The sequence below is a fragment of the Haliotis rubra genome, unplaced genomic scaffold (genome assembly GCF_003918875.1).
Source record: "Haliotis rubra isolate DU_JTF1 unplaced genomic scaffold, ASM391887v1 Scf179, whole genome shotgun sequence".
NCBI classification, from domain to species: Eukaryota; Metazoa; Mollusca; class Gastropoda; order Lepetellida; family Haliotidae; genus Haliotis; species Haliotis rubra.
Window position 1 is genome coordinate 1,636,777 of NW_025765769.1, and position 18,010 is coordinate 1,654,786.

Sequence of the window (18,010 nt, forward strand, 5' to 3'; positions counted from 1 at the left end):
AAAGAGTTACGTTCACAACACTTCAGCGTTCCAAAGAAGATCCCACAGTGAGAGGATTACTTCAGGACTGGGACAAGTCGTTTCTCATGGACAGGATCTTGTTCAGGCGAATAAACAACGCCGAAGGTATTGAACATCAGCAACTTCTACCAAGGAACATGATACAGGAAATACTTCAGTCTCTCCATGGCACCACTCAGAGATGCGACAAAACTCTCCATAAAGGGTCAGTTTCTTGAACATGTATAATATATGTGTTATTTAAAGAGCGAGTACGTTATATTTACGTCATGATATCTTATAAATTTGTGTAATCAACCCACCGATCTTAAAATTACAAAAAGGTCCTCCTGGTTTTCAATTCTGTCCCGGAGCTTCATCATCAGTGTTCGACGATCACCCTGCCGATCACCCTGCTCATCCTCTGCAACACAGTCACAATACACCTGAACAGTGTACAGTAAAGTGTACGTTGCCAACCTGACAATCAGCATTCCCTTACAGGAAAGTGTTTGTGTCACTGTTAGCATTAACAATGATAAGGACACCACGTATTGATGCGAAGAAGGCATGCATACCAACTGATAATCCTTCTTTAACGGCTCAGCCGTGAGGGTCCATCTGAGAACGTTTGACTGAAAATAAAAATGTCAATGTTCAAAGTTAGTTGTTGTTGTTGTTAGACATAGACAAATAACCAGTTCAGTGACGTGATAGATGTTGATAATAGATGATTTATATACATATTGGTGTCAGTGATAAGAATTTCCAAAGTTCCAAGACAGTAGGTTGAATTATTGTTTGCAGTTTGAACGTATTGAATGAAGAGGTACATCAATACTTGAAAATGATTGTGTTTGGAACACACACACACACACGGCACTACAAACGGTCCGCAAACACAATGCTGCTCATATGTGTTTTTTGTTTCCACTTAGCAGTTAACCAACATGAGAAGCGTAAAATTGATATATTGATATATATTCCTCAAGCTGCTGCAGAATTGCAGTAAAACAGGAAAGGATTCTAAAGAACACGTGGTCAGAGAACATAGCTCAGAAATGTATGTCATATAAGCCTTATGGATGCCCAATATATATTCAACAGAGAGACTTAAAGGCAAACTTGCAAGAAAAGAACTTACAGCATCAAGATTTTGCATCAAATCAATAACTTCAGTGCATCTACTTCCCAGAACTGGTACTCCATCTGCCTTTTCCACTTATCTGAACAGAAATGATACACGTTAATTGCACACTATTTCCTTTATGCATTCAACCCTAAATACAATGAAAAATGAACTTTACAAAATCAGATTTCAAAATTAGGAACCTGTTTAAAAGTCATACCATTGTGCAGACCACTGAGTTGTTTCTCCATCTCGTGTACTTCCTGAAAGATAAACATAACCGATGCACCTTCACATTCCCTTCTTACCCACATATACAGTATCAACACATCCGGATGTCGGTGCTTTGAACAGTTGAGTCCTATGGTTTAAGAATGGCACACTATGCGCTTGATAGTCACGGAACTACAAATTCAAAAGTCAAATTAATGAACTCTATCACGATCTCAAATACTCACAGTCAGAAACCATGCGTGCAACATGGAAAATTACAATATATCTGAATTACCTTCTCTGAAGTCTGTAACCGCATCTTCAGTTCTTCCACACTGGCAGGATCTTTTTTGAAATAAAATTGTTTTGAATGGGATATATTGAACATGGTGAATACAGAATACATAATCTACTGAGAACGAAACAAGAAATGCAAACCCTATCTAACTGTAATATCACGGGTGGTTTTAACGTTTATTGATTGTCTTACATTATATTACTACTTCATATACACCCGTGAAGGGCCGGGTTAGAATACTGATCTTCAGTAACCCATGCCTGTCGTAAGAGGCGTCTAACGGGATCCCTGATTTGGTTGACACATGCCATCGGTTCCCAATTGCGCAGATCGATGCTCATGCTGTTGATCAGTGGATTGTCTGTCCAGACTAGATTATTTACAGACCGCCGCCATAGAGCTTGAATATTACTGACAGCGGCATAAAACTAAATTCACTCACTGACTCATAATATGTTACAACCATAGTTACTCTACCGGGTCTACTTTTGGTTGTATAATCTTATACACACTCCACACGTTTCTTTGCAGGCTTACTGTTTACGCTTCTTCACCTGCATTGTTTGTGTTTACATTTCACTCGTTATATCACGAATTGAGGACAACATGTTGGTGAGACAGGAAGATCAAGTCCGAGGTTATTTCCAAAGAGGATGAAGCCAGGATCTTGACCTATGTTCAGAAGACTGGGAAATACACCATCTACTCCGTACCCACTGTCCTGGGTGGGTGTGTAATTGGACGTGTAATCTATCTCATCAGGGAAAGAGTTACGTTCACAACACTTCAGCGTTCCAAAGAAGATCCCACAGTGAGAGGATTACTTCAGGACTGGGACAAGTCGTTTCTCATGGACAGGATCTTGTTCAGGCGAATAAACAACGCCGAAGGTATTGAACATCAGCAACTTCTACCAAGGAACATGATACAGGAAATACTTCAGTCTCTCCATGGCACCACTCAGAGATGCGACAAAACTCTCCATCTTGTGAGATCAAGGTTCTTTTGGTCTGGAATGTCTGAGGATGTAGAGAAGAACGTCCAGAGACTGTGAGAATTGTGTCTGACGCAAATCCAAGACCTCTGTGAAAGCTGCATCACTTGTAAGCATCCACACTTCACAGCCCGTGGACTATCTCAAGCTCAAGGAATCCAAAAGGAGGCTACAAAATATCCTTGTACTCACAAATAATTTTACTCACTACGCCATCGCCAACTCGCAACCAATCAACTAAGACCACAGTGAGAGTACTGTTCAACAACTTTCTGGTACAGTATGGATTGCTGGCTAAACTCCACAGTGACCAAGGAAGGAACATCGAGGGCAACATTATCAGAGTACTCTGCCAACTTACTGGGATAAAGAAGACAAGAACGACGCCATATCACCCTCAAGGTGATGGGATGACGGAAAATTTCAACCAGACTGATAAATATGTTGGGTACCCTGGATGAAGAGAAGAAGAGTGACTGGAAACCTTCCGTACCTGCTCTCGTCCATCCCTACAATAGCACGGGACACAAGAGCACAGGATTTACTCCCTCCTACCTCATGTTTGGAACACACCCTCGACTCACAGCGGACGCCTTTCTTGGATTCAACCTTGTACAAGGCCAAACTAATTGTATGCTAACACCCTCAAGAAGCGGCTACAGTTTGCGTACAACATAGCTTCTTGAGGTTGTTAGCGTACTGAGTGGAGAAAAGATGTCTATGATGTTGTAAAACAACTCATCAAGGACATTCCTGTCTACACTTTGAAGCAAGAAAGTGGTCAGGGGCCAGTGAAGACTCTCCACCGCAACATGCTCCGACCACTGGAATCTGCCCCCAACAAGACACGCCCAGGCAGAATGACACTAATCTAGGAGAAGCAGGAAATCCTTTTCACCTCGGGTGAAGAAGTTTCAAGCATCAGACAGATCCAAAGAAGACAGTCGGGAAGAAGAGGACGTCATACTGCTGCCCAGACTGAGGAGTCGAGCAAGAGCCACGGATTTGATTCCAAGTGCTGCTATTTCTATTCCGCTGCCAGCCAGTAAGGGATTACACAGCTAGCAAATGACACAGCTGCTTCAACTGTCAGCGCTTCAGTTCTGGAAAGATCGACTTCAATGTCGCCCTTAACTACTCCTGTGGAACTAGCAGATGTGACAGTCTCTCCTGTCTTCAGCATTCAACGTGCATCACCTGCCCAGATGGACACTCTGCAATCGGGGTGGTCTACCTGACTCAAAGCCCATCCAGTCTGAATGTAGAGTCATCAGTGGGTGACAAACTTCGGGGTAGTCATCTGTGAAAAATCGGAACAGGAAGAAGTTTTTGTTTGAAGTTCTTTTACATAATTTATTTTTATTTGGGGTTCGTTTATTATGGTTTGGGTCCATTTCTTTTAATGATTTCCTGAACATTGAAACCTTACAAGCTTTCATTGGAGTTCCAGGTCTTTTTCTTGTTAAGTAGTAGTAGATGGGGGAGTTCTGACGCAGATGCGGCTTAGAGGCTTATTTTTATGAAATAAGGCCCCCAGTCCCCATTAAAAATGGTGAGGGCCTATCGAGAGCCATCCTTCGACGTGCCGCCTACCTAGACCCAAAGTTCCGAGCACTAACTGATCGGCAGTCCCGGTGGTGTGATGGTAGAGCATATGGCTTGTAATCCAGTGGTGTGAGTTCGAGCCGGGGGGGAATCGGTGGAAACTTTTGCGAGTTAAACAAGGACCATATTAGGGTTGTTGGCTCGTTTAGCGAAAAGGATGTTTGAAACCAGTTTTAAATCCGGTCACTATTAATTGTTTCAAGGGAAGGAGTCTATAGCTAAAAACATTGTTAGAAGCCACAATCAATTATTTTAAAAAAGAGTATGAGTTATATAGCTTATATACAGCCAGTCTGCTCTCGCCTGGCTGCTCTCAGGTCTGGTTGACCTAGAGCACGTTGCTATAGCAATGTCTAAACAGTAGGTGTTGCCTGGCTGATCTCGCCTGACTGCCTAGGGTCGGGTTGACCTATAGCACTTAGCTATAACAGTTTAATGTGGGTTTCATGAACAGTTTGTGTTGCAAGGTTTACTTGGCTATGTTTACATCAACAAAACAGTTTAAGGTGAATGTTTGATGAGATCCTTGTTTATTGTCGGGAAGGTTTGAATGATTTTGTATCATCTTTGCTGATGTCAGCGGTTTGCCGAGTCTTGGGTAGAATCTCTTCTTTCATTTGCCGGTATTTTGCGATTTCCGACATCACCAAATGAAACTCTTCGTTGATCATGTTTAACTTGGCTTTGGCCAGAACCCTGATCTCCCCATGCTTCAGCGCTTTACATTGCAGACGACGTGAAATGAAATTAAGGGCTATACCCATCACCCCCGATACTCCGGCGGTTATTTCTAACCCAAGGATGACAGGTGCTGCCACGATGGTGGATAATAAGCGGACGCCTGCTACGCCAAATCACTAGAGATGTGTCCACACCATCGATGGCATTGATGGCTGGATGGTATTTTTGGTTGAATCTGAATCACACGCCGGGTTTTCGTTCCAATTGGTGTTTAATTTTGCTGATCTGTCGCAAACGAAACCCATCCACGGTTTCGAGTGTTTGAGCCACTTCGTCCATGGCAGGATACAATCCCATCTCGAGTATATTATAAGTAGGAAATAAGCTTCAATTGATCCGCCGACAATCGTCAATGAATGTACTTTAAGCTGACGGATAAATGAATGTAGTCGAGTAAAATGAGAGGCTCTAGGAAACCATGACCCCCTTGAGGCTTGTGGTGGGGGCTCTTCCTGGTTGTATATAAACACAACAACGTTTATAATGATGGCGATCATACCAGCGTATTTTTAACCCATTTAGAATTGGTATATCTTTTCGGGGGTCATCTCTTAGAAAAACTTCAATAATAAGTGTAGAACCTTGTATCACTTTGATCCACGTTTCTGGGATTTCATAATTATGATTTTTTTCAATCGCATCAGTATATCAGGGCGGGTGACTAACATATTATCCGTTTGATCTAGTAACGTTGATATGTACACCATCTTTTCGTTGAATGGAATAAAACCATCCAGTAGAGCCCCATTATGTTTCAGTTCGATGACATCACTATCCTCATCCATGACGAGATAGGGGTAGGTCAGGACGATATGGATGATCCAGTTCAATTCGAAGATCACTTCTTGTCATTGGTACGTGTTCTTTTGGAAGTGCAATACGTACAAGGCGTTGTCCGTAATGGTTTGGTCGAATCTTTGCGTGTCCCCGAGATCGGAGAACGCGATGGTGGCGATTTGATTTGGGTTTTAACCATCACCCATGGTTATGCTCGTATTATGGAAGAGTCTTCAATTGATTCTCAGACAATTTCTCATGCATAAACTTTTAGCTGATGAGATGGATTTTTGGATGTAGAAAAATCTTTGTGAGCGCAATTTTATCCTCCAAGTTAATCATGACTCCTTCGAGACTCGCGTAAGATTGACGGTTTTCTGTATATAAATCAAGCAAACGTGATTTTGATGTTTTTGAGGCAAATGGAGGTTTACTCCCGTTATAATTTCAACATCTCGGTCGGGTGATGCCTCCCCAAGAAAGACTTCGATATAAAGCGTAGAATTGTTTGGAATCCCTTGTGTGAAATCGGTCGTGTCTTGAATTCAAGCACCAAATGTAAACAAGTATTTCGACTATCCGGTCGATTCGCTAGCAAATGACCTGCTATATTTGAGATGAGGCTTATGATCACACTCCTTCATTGCGAAGGGACGTAAGCCACGATGAGAATCCCCTTATTGAGGACGTTCGTTAAATAGTGATCCCTCGACTCCACAAACATGTAGGGAGAAACGAGTAGGGAGTAGCCAGTCGATTTGGGAGGAGATCAACGTCCATTGGTTATCATTGGTTAGGACGAACTGGAACGTCTTTTTTAAGAGCCCCCGTGTCTCGACATAGTCTAAATCGCCTGATTGCCATCGAATGCCGGGACCATTTGTTATTGTCATTGAGGACGTGATTGTACTGGGTGTTTTTCAAAAGCCCTCCGGTTATGACGTTGTCTAAATCTCCAGAGGTTACCACCACCATCGCCGCGGACTTCCGCTCGCCTGTAAGTGTTGCTTCTTAATTCTAAACCGTATATTTTGCCTTCGACCCCATGTTCGACCTCCCAGGTCGGAGATCGCTGTGGTAGGGCATTTGCTCACTCGCATGACCGTTTCATTACCTGAAGCTTGAGTCATGGTCGTATGATGTGCAGCGTGGCGCTGAAATAGCTGATATGCATAGGTTTAAGTTTTATATCTAAAACAGATAGTTTGAGTTCCATGATGTTGCCCCGTTTTATTTTTCTGTACTGTAAGAATGGAAACGATTCCGTTCTGCCATTGTTGCACTTTTCTGTTTTCACCGGCATGGATCTCAGCAGCGTGGAAGGACGTTCGCCTTGAATATTATCGGTCGAGATGAACGAACACCTCGTGATAGACCACACGGCTTGGTAATTTCGAACATGTGACGCTGTCTCGTGGTTGTACGTTGTTCGACTGCAACCTGAGCATTCTCTCCAAGGGCCTACCGAATCGGATGGGTTTTTGCCCCATTCGTGAACGTCAGCGTGCCATTCAACTCATTGAGTTTGAAGCTGGCTCCCATGGGTTTGAAAATTTCATCATTGAGCATGCACACGCTGTAATAACCTTCGGACAACTCGCGGCGATTTCCATCGATGAATAGCTTGTTGTTCCCTTGACGTTAACTGGTAGTAGGTGAGATCGCAGAGTGCCACTTTGAGGTCCCTCGACGTGTTATCGATCGCGTGCAGCAGTAAAACAGGCTCGCCGTTCGTGATTCCCGAGAGCGTGAGGTACATGTTACACTTATACGAGAGACTGCGGTGTACTTTCAATATGGCTACACCCAAGTACCAGCCTGGAGTGATTTATCCTAAAAACGATACAAAGGTCACTGTTACCGATCTCCCGCACATGAAGATCGTGGTGGATGCGAAGGAGGGTTCCCACTTTCTAGCTCGCTTTATCAATGTTTTTTCAAAGTATAGGCTTTCGGTCCTGAACGTCAAGGCAGTCCATGCATGGTTTCACAACCCGATGCAGTTCTGGTAGAATCAACTCAATTTTGCCGTGTAGTGCGCGATGATGTGGTGTGGCGTGACCTTGAATGACACGCGTTGCAATGAACTGAGTCGGTCCGTGTTTTATTTTCGGCGCCCCGATCCCGCAGGACAAGGCGATGGATGCATCGAACAATACTATCGGCTGGCTTATGAACGGATTTGTGGCGATTTCGAAATCGATCCGAACACAGATTGGCATATACCAGGTACGAACCACGGATTGGGTATTCCCTACAGTGATGGACTTCCCATGAAAAAGCCAGCGCTACTTTGCTAAGACAAGATATCCTATATTCATCTGTTCTGGAAAGTAATGAATGGAGAGATGATCGCATGAACTTTACAGGTCAAGGTAGAATTCCTTTCACCATCCAGAAAGTAGAGCAGCCCCAATACATTGAAGACGATTGGAAATTATATATGCTGGACACGTCGAAAGGGTTTACTTGCGCAGGCACCGTATGGTTGACCGATTCGATTCGGACGTACGGGTGTGGACTGCTGGGCGCGCATTCGCAAACGCATTCTGGCATTGTGGGTCAAGGGACGGCCTACGACACGCAGAAACAGTTTGTGTCAAACGTCCAGGACGTCATCGCCAGACCGGTGGATTAACCGAGTGCCATTCGGCGTTACCAGGGGTGTGCCTCATTTGGTTAAAAATTATTTAGTGGCGATGTACGCCCACAGGTTCTGGTAGAGCCATGTGACCGTTTTCGACAACAAGCCCAGCAACCATGACATGATGCTGCCCAAGATGCCGGGCATGGCTTCCGCAGCTTTGCCGGCCAGTCTCGCCAGGGCTTCAATTTCAACTGTTTTTTTATCCAGTCTCTGATGTCGCCACATTTTTTGGGTGGTGGTGGTGGTGGTGGTGCTGTCAGCACTAACACCAGGGTCGATACGATGAAGCCCAAAGCCATCAGAACGCTGGCAATGGTGATCCCTTGCTTGCAGAACAACGTTCGGATCCTGTCGTCCAACGTGGTGTCCTCGTAGAGGACTCGTCGATGGTTTCTTGCATGCAGCTGATCTTCGATCGAAGCGCTTCTCGGTTGTATGACGCCACTTCTAATAGGGTCGATCGTTCATCGTGCAACTGACGTAGCCTTTCCTCGATCTGACGTCGGTTGTTGTCGTCGCCCATATTATCTGCTTGTTTGAGTTTGATTGTCTCATAAGCAATATGATCGTCGAGTTCTTTCAGTTTGGCCATGTTGTCCACAAGCAATCAACGAATAGTTCTCAAGGCCTTGTCTAGCCCTTGCAGTTCCCGAACGAGAAATTCGAACCTGGGCAAGGGTTCATCCGCATACCTTATTCGTGCGAATTTCTTGACGTCGATCCATTTATCGGTCACGCCTTGAACACCCTCAGTTGCGAGTTTCAATCTTATTCTTAGCTTTAATCACCGTGGCGATCATTACGGCGAGGCACTGCCAATTTAAACATGAATGTCCGACTACTGATATATGAGATGACGGAGCCAAACACCTAAACGACTCCTGCGTTGGAGGAGGAGATCCCCCACTGAGTGATTGATACCGTCAAGAAGAAACACAAGAATTAAAAAAAAGCCGCCAGTAAAAAAGGGGGGTTAGCTGAACATCATAAACCGACCCCGCCATGGATTCTGTATGCTGTGGCAGCCGCTGCCGTGGGTATCACCGCAGTCGTATAGCTCTATCAACAAACGACACCACCACCACCACCACCGGTGGTGATGGACTAACCATCAACAAAACCACAATTAGAGGTAAACCCACACGTTATGTTATAATCATGTCTAACCCTGACGAAAAATCGTTCGTTAACGATGCGCATCATGCCGCGGTGGTCAGCGGGCTGGCCATAGGCTACGCTCAATTGAGCAAAATGATCACCAAACAACCAGCACCCAAACTTGATTTCAACCTGCAAGACATGGGCATGCTCGTGCTCGACTTGGGACTGGCGATGGCCACCAAAGAGATGCTCGTCAAGCAAGGCATCATTCCGGAAACATATAAAAGTAAGAAAGCATAAAATCTATAAAAAATGGCCACGGTCGCGATCATGCTCGGTGGGGCTTTAGTCAACGTCCTGGCTTTTTGGGCGAGCAATTATCGCTTTTCCCGATTAGGCACGTCCAACGCGGCCGAAATCAAAGCGGAACGGAATCATCATGATTTGTCCATGGAGCAACTGCAGGCCGCGCAAGCCGAGTACGCAAAAAAACGCATGGAATGCCCAACTGCAACGCGAAAACCACCCCCTTCGGATGTTCAAGGAAGTCAACGACGCCATGCAACAATACCACCTGATCACGGGCAAATGGCTCGACCCCCTCTGCCAGTATTACACCCCTCCCAAGTCACAACAAGACCAGGAGCTGATTTTTGTGGCCTTAGGATTAGCCGCCACCGTATTCGTCGCCAAACAATTTGACTAAAATATATCTAAGTGCATATAGCAAAGATGAGACCTGCTCCGTATCGTTGTAAATACATGCTTCTGGGAAAAGCCGAGACTTGCAGCAAGAAATGCAGGACCGAAGAGTACTGCAGCATACACATTGAGTGAAATGTCATTATGGCTCCTCAGAATAAAAATTTAAAAAGATTTGATGAGTGCTTCTTTCAAAAACAGAAGACTGATGGAGTTATCTCCCTTTGAAAACAACCAATTAGACATTTGACTTTGCATGTGGATATATCAAATCAATTAGACATTTGACTTTGCATGTGGATATAGCAATCATGACTACCACCAGCGAACTCAAAGCTCTTGCTAAAAGTCAAGGATTGGTGTGTTATTCTCGCATGAGGAAACCCCAACTGATCACCTTGCTCGACATGAAATATGTCAACCCCCCTACTGCAGGAGAACTCAAACTCTGAGCTAAAGAAAGGGGATTGAAGTGTTATTCTCGCATAAAGAGAGACCAACTGCTCACCTTGTTGGAAGACACCGATCCGGTCGAGTTGAGATTCGTGCCAACAGACCAGGCCGTGAGTAAGTATCTGAGAGGCTGGAAAATGACCGTGCAGTCAAACATCGACGTCAACAGCGTCAAACCTCTCATCGCCGACAAAGTCAAAGAAGAGATGGATGATTTAAAAAGTATCAAATACCACTTGACCATCCACATGTCACTCAACAAACTTCAGACAGATGGCGGTACCGAGTCCATCGAGCCTTACTTCAGAGGCAAGCAGGAAGTCGTACTTCAATCCGACTCCATCCCTTCGACCCTCGATAATTCACCACAAAAAATACAAGAATTGCTGGAACGATGGACGCACATGGGCTCTGGGTGGGTGGTGGGAAGTATCACCATCTATTTTGATATAGCGAACTACGTACCGTTCAGAGGTGGATCGTACCTAGGCTTGCCTCCGTATTACAAGAATACAAAAGTCATCGAGAACGTTAAAAACAACAACGATCACTGCTTAAGATGGGTGCTGAGATCTGCCTTATTCCCCACCGATTCTAAAGTGGCGAACAGACCTTCGAGCTATCCCACACACGATGGGCTGAACTTGGAAGGTGTAGACGCACCCACACCCATCTCTCAAATGTTGAAGGTGAAAAAACAAAACCGTTTAGCCATCAACGTCTTCGGCCCTGAAGGCAATACGACGATCATGTACTGAATCAGCTCCAGGCCCGATGATGTGTGCAGAATCAATTTATTTCTAATCGAAAAAGGTGACCGGTATCACTACATGTGGATCAAAAGTCTGCCCCGGCTGTTGTACGACCAATAAAACCACAAAGAAAAGGAACACTCCTGCGAACGATGCCTGCACGGTTTCAAGCAAGAACACCTGCTGGAAGTGCACCGGGAGGATTGGCGAGGAGTGGGAGATACGGCCGTCCGAATCGATATGCCTCGAGAACATCAAAACAACGTTCATCAATCGCAAAACATCAAATGCCCATGCCTTACGTCATTTGTGCTGACTTCGAAGTGCTCATCAAACGGGCGACCACGACACGTCGCCACCCGACACAAATAGCAGTTTCACATACAAAATGCAAGAACACCAAGCCTGCGGGTTCGGGTACGTGGTCATTTGATGCGATGGTGAAACAGAGACTCCCGTGATCTACCGAGGTCCTGACGTGGCCAAAACGTTTCTCACGTTCTTACAACACAAAGAAACAAAATAAGGAAAGATTTGTCAGACCCTGCCCCCATGGATATGACGCCGGAGAATGAACTCACTCACAAGAATGCTCAGCGTTGCCACGTGTGCGACCAACCCCTGAACGGGGATGTCGTGAGAGATCATTGCCACATCACCGGTCGATATCGAGGTGCTGCCTATAATGCGTGCAACTTCCAGCTTAGAATCAATGCTCGAAGTGGATATGGAGTATCCCGCAGAACTCCACGCTGCTCACAACAGCTATCTGCTGGCTCCCGAACGGTTGATGGTGAACCGAGACTGGATGTCTGACTATCAACTAACGTTGCTCGGGAAAAATAAGCTGGCCAACGTCGAAAAACTCGTTCTGAACTTGATGCACAAGACCAAGTACGTCGTGCACTATCGGAATCTGCAACTATACTTGTCGCTGGACATGAAGCTGACTAAAATACATCGGGTGCTGCAATTCGATCAAAGTCCCTGGATGGAACCTTATATTCTGCTGAACACCGAGCTGCAAAAACAGGCCACCAGCGACTTCGAGAAAAATCTCTACAAACTGATGAATAATTCGGTGTTCAGCAAAACCATGGAAAATTTAAGAAAACGTGTGATGGTCAAACACATGCGATATCAGGAGGAAGAAAAACTCAGGAAACTCATAGCCAGCCCGGCCTTCAACCGGAGCAAGCTATTCGATAATGACCTGGCGGTGCTGCACATGAACAAAAGACATATCAAGCTCAACCGACCTGTCTACGTGGGGATGAGCATTCTCGACCTGTCCAAACATTTGATGTACGACTTTTATTACAACCGACTCAAACAACAGTATGGCGAACGATGCGAGCTGCTGTACACAAACAGCGATTCCTTGTTGTTGAATATACGTACCGAGGATGTGTACATGGCAAAACACATCGATTTGTACAACACCAGCGATTACCCCCAAGACCATGCCCATCGCACAATACGTTGGGTAAAGACCTAAAATGTATTCGATTCAAAAAGCCAATGATGACGGAATCCGAAAGGCGAAATGGGTTAAGAAATACGTTGTGAAACAACTCACCAAATACACCCTCTTCAAACAGCCTCTCTTTGATAAACGCACGTTCAAACACCTCAAGTCGCAAAAAGGAACCGGAGCTGTTAACAACCAAAGATTTGAGTCAAGTCGCTAAGAACGTATCTACAAACGCAGTCACTTGACCTGGCCGACCGAATTACAAGTTGATCCCAGACGCAATGGGAGCTGTGTCGCAGCTGTTATCGAAGTATAAAGTCCAGGTGAGACGTGGCTGAAGCTCATCGAAGCCAAGCCATCGTCGAAAGATTTAACAGCACTTTAGCCAAGCGTTTGTTCGGACATCAGTATGCCCATCGCGTCACGGCAAAGAGAAAAAACTCAAAGGAGGACTCAAAGGAGGGGACAAACATCGTGCCACAGACACTGTATGGTCCATGAAAACGTACCGCATCGACCGAGTGGACATCAAAGACAATGAACCGAATCTGTATTACTTGCAAGACGGACCGGGTAGGGTATTTGTCCAAGAGGAATTGATGATCGTCCCTCACGACACGGTATTGCCCCATTCTTGTTAAACATTCGTCTTATGTTTCTCATTATCAACATGTGGAGATTGATCGAGAAACGGTTGTTCAGACGTGTCGGGGTGGACGTCCATGGTCTCGTTATTTACACCGCCCTGCGTTGAGTCATAAGTCGAGGGAATTTCACTAGCCTGTACGACAGTTTAGGTCTCATGGGCACCGAACGGTTGCAACGCCTCATAGATAAGTTAGTTGATTATAGCTTCGAAACCCGAGAATGCGATGTCAAGTACTGCTTAATCCACTTCGAGGAATTCATGCCAGACCCACTCCATAAAGATGTCGCCGAATATTACGGATACCTTTCGTGAACCCTGGATTACGAGTCCAACGCACACACTGGCGAGCCGGCTGATACCTCAGTGCTTGGAACTTTGGGTCTAGGTAGGCGGCTCATTGAAGGATGGCTCTTGATAGACCCTCACCATTTTACATGGAGCCTGGGGGGCTTATTTCAGAACTAATTCAATTGGGGATATTTTCACTAATTCAGTTGGGGATATTTTGGCTATTTTCCTTGTCCCAATGACTCTCATCATTGGACATTTCCTTTGTTCTATAAATGTTGGAGACAACATTTTCCAAAAGTGGGAAAGATGTCGCCGACAGCCTTCTATTTCGCTATTATTTCACTAGAAGGCTGCTTTTCCACTGTCTATATGTAGAGTGAGTTGTACGTGTCACCCGTATTTGGCTACCCGCCAAATCACGTGCGTTCCATGCCTGTGACGTGTGATACTTTCATGTCACCATCCAACAATGTCAGACGTACACAACATGTTCCTAATGTTGTAATGCCTTATTTCACAGGCAATAAACTGGTTTTTATCTTAAGATGATCATTTATTGTCCTTGGGACAACTCAAAACCTGACCCCGTGACAGTATAGTAAGAGTGCTTCCTACGTGTACAGTTGATATTTGTATTGACATTGATGCAAAGGGTGATGCAGTGTTTATATTTACAGTCTTTCTTTACAGCTCCAATGCAACCTACCAGGACTATACTACGGGCTATGACAATTTCAGTAGGTTATGGATGTAGGTTTAGAAATCACAAATGCAGTCTTTTCTCAAAAAATATGTGTCATAACTGCTCTAATGACCTTGAAATCCAGGGAACAACAGCTTTGCAATAAAAACTCAAACAATCCATCCCGAAGGCAATAAAACCCTGCATGCATGATCTATTCATGAGCTATAGTGGGGTACTACTTGGATACAAGATTATGTAATTATAATGCTTGAGTACTTTTTTTAAGACAGAGGAAATATTGATTGACTCAAAAGTATGACATTTCATTATTCACTACTAAAACAACGTTTCTTGTAAAATAACAAGTTAACATAGGATCATGTTGACCAGTGCATAATGTAAACTGCACTGCTTCATTTGATATTTTGGATTATTCTGGTTCATAAATTCCACTATCAATAATCGTAACTGCAATACATCGGACACAATTGGTGTTAAGATGCATGTCTTAACAATAGATAAATTGGAGTTGAATCCCACGAGTTGCCTCACTTTTGCTCACTAAACAGTCATGTGACCAGCCTTATTTGTTCACTCTCTCCTTACTTTTCTGCCCATGCACTTGGATCTGTTGTGAAATCCGAAGTGTTTCCAGCAGGGGAGGTTGGGAGGGCTCTCTCGTCATGAGTCAGGATAAGTATAAAAATATCAATTTTACTTGAAAAATTGCATATGTTTTCTTAACCTGACACATGATCCTTTGCTTATAGGAGCCACTTTGTCCTTTCATACGTCCTGTATCCCCCCCACCCACCCCCGAACTGCAAAACGGCATTTCCGTGATCCTATTCTTCCAACTCCCGTTATAACTCGGGGGCACCACTTTCTTGTCTTATGTCAGTCTCAGACTAGTTGAATCATGTTGATTCATGTGGCTACAGATAAATTCTTATTACTAGATATCTTATAACAACCCATAGATTATGATAAGATCTTTATCATAAATGAGTTGCGACCCCTTCACGTACAGGTAAGATCTTGACCCGTACAGGATGTTTAATCACTCATGCTAGCCTGTCCTAGACTGTGCGCATAGACTTTCAAACTAATACTCTTCTTAGTAAAAGTTATCAACAAGTCAGCGTGATAAAGGGTGAGAATTTCCAACTCAGCGCCTTTGAGAAACCGTTAGTTGCTGTGCTACAACAAGAGGCTCAAATTGGTGAATGCCTGAGACGTGTTCTGTGGCTATGTCGCGGTGGCAGTGGTTGGCAAACACTGTGTCCGACATCCAAAAGCAGCCCTCCATAATTGCTGATATAGAGCAATTTCCGTGCAGAGCCAGTGTTGACGCCAGTGCTCTGACTGTGTGTGGGTTGGAAGCTCCTGGTGAGCAGGAACGCTTCTGGATGGAGCATCCATTCCGTAGGTGACGGGTGCAGTGGTCAGGAGAGAACGTCTGCAAGTACGTTCTTGGCTCCGGGTATGTGACACACCTTTATCCAAATGTTTGCTTCCTCCATGATGGGGTACAACTGGAATGTGAGCTGTAAGAGGCTTGGAGACCTTGTGGATCCTTGCCGATTTATGGAGAATGCCACTGTAGTGTTGTCCATCAGTATTTTGTTGTTCAGAGAGCTCAACCATAGTTGTAAGGCGTTGATCACGGCTTTCATCTCCAGCAGATTGATGTGAAGATGCTGTTCTATATTGGACCACCTCCTTGATGCAACTTGATTGTTTAGATGCCGGCTCTTGTAAATAGGTCCCTCCACAAACGTTCGACCTATGAGTCCACCTCTTGAGGTTGTCTGGCAGCAAGATAGGGTCGACACTGTCTAGATGTTTTGTCAGGAACCGTTGCAGCGGTCTTAGTTGTAACCTTCCTGTGCGAGTCAAGTCCTGCGCCATAGTTTTAACGGGAGATGACTACTAGTGAAATCATGGCTTGTATCTTGACCCAACGATCTTCTGGGATGACAATACGATTCTGTGTTGTGATAAACCTTATCCCCCGAAATTGCAGATCTTGTTTTGGTTCCAACTCTGGCTTCATAAGGTTCACCTGCCATCCTAGTCGAGTCAGCAACTTGATCGTGAAGTTCAGCTGTAGTCTGAGTTGACTGGCACTTTGGTGAACCTGAATGCCGTCGTCCAAGTAGAAGGCATTGCACAGACCTCGATGATGTAGATATGTGATTATAGATTTGGTTACTCGTGTGAATAGCCACGGGGCCGAAGATATTCCAGACGGTAGGATGTTCCATTGGAAGTGATGCCTTCTGAATAGGAATCACAGATACTTTCTTGATTCTGGATGTAAGGGGATGTGTAGATACGCATCTTGCAGGTCTATGTAATCTGCTGGACGAACGAGTAGTCTGAGTTGAGGTAGGTGGATCATTCTGAACCTCTCTGGCTTCAGTAGATAGTCTTTGTTGAATTTGCGCATGTTGTAAATCAGTCTCAACTTCTCCTTGATGTTCTTCTTGGGTACTAGAAAAATTGGGGAGTAGAAGCCTGGATTTAGATGATGCTGATCTATTATCTCTACTGCCTCCTTCATAAGTAGTGAGTTGATGGCTTCTTGTAGTCTGTCTGCCTGCTCCTCTGCATAATTGAAGACCATCGGGCTGAGTGTTAGTGGAGGTGTGGCCTTGAGTTGTACAATGTATCCTTCTCGCAGTACTTTGGAGATGTAGTCGTCCTCTAGTGTTCCCCAATGAACAGGATGCAAGTAGACCTTGTTTGTGTAGCAAAGTGAGACCTGCTGATATAGATGCCAGATGGTCCGAAAAAAAGTATTGGTCCTTCTGCTGAGTTATGAGCGCCGAGTATATCATTCTGTCCTCTTCCGAACTTGAGTTCTGGAATTTATTGATCAATGCTTCATTTGTAGCTCTGGACCTGGCCAACCCGAAGAAGGATCTCCTTGTAGCAGTATCAAGTTGTGATAACTTCTTATCTTCCACTTTGTATATCTTGTTCCGAGAGTCGTTGACTAGTTTCATGTTGTCATCCCATTCAGGCGCCTTTACAAATGGATCCATATGATGTAGGGGGCATCTCTTCACAATAAATGATGGCAGATGCTGATTCTGGAATTTGGTTGCTTTTGCGAAAGCTGTGCGGAGGTTGGAGAGTACCTTGGATATAGGTTCAATCGGAGGGATAGTGACTGAGTCAAACTCGTCATCACACATCAGGTAAGTGTAGACTTCATCTTTATCCTTTGAAGAGACTCCAAGTTCAACCCGTTGGCAATCCAAGCTGTAAACTCTGGGTCAGGGAAGATGAAGTCTGCTTGCTCATCCAGTATCTCCTGATTAGTAGAGCTAGACCTCCGCGGATCATCTATCTGAGAACCTGTATCCCTTCTCGAACCTCCATCATCCTTTCACGAACCTTTGTCAGAAAATCCCTCCCTTCGCGAACGTCTATCTTGAGAGTCCTCTCTTCGTGAACCTCTTTCTGTAGATTCATCTCTTCGCGAACCTCT

General features: G+C 44.7%; 1 protein-coding gene across 1 annotated transcript in view; it reads right to left on the bottom strand.

Moving 5' to 3' along the window:
- Positions 1–1,161: 1,161 nt before the first annotated feature.
- The window catches only part of LOC124273287, a 32,314-nt gene continuing 15,465 nt past the window's right edge, over positions 1,162–18,010 (bottom strand). The window contains exons 7-9 of the mRNA XM_046708525.1: positions 1,638–1,687; positions 1,350–1,392; positions 1,162–1,226 (exon numbers count right to left, since the gene is read on the bottom strand). Coding sequence (XP_046564481.1) covers positions 1,162–1,226; positions 1,350–1,392; positions 1,638–1,687 — 158 coding nt within the window. The remainder of the gene's footprint in view (positions 1,227–1,349; positions 1,393–1,637; positions 1,688–18,010) is intronic.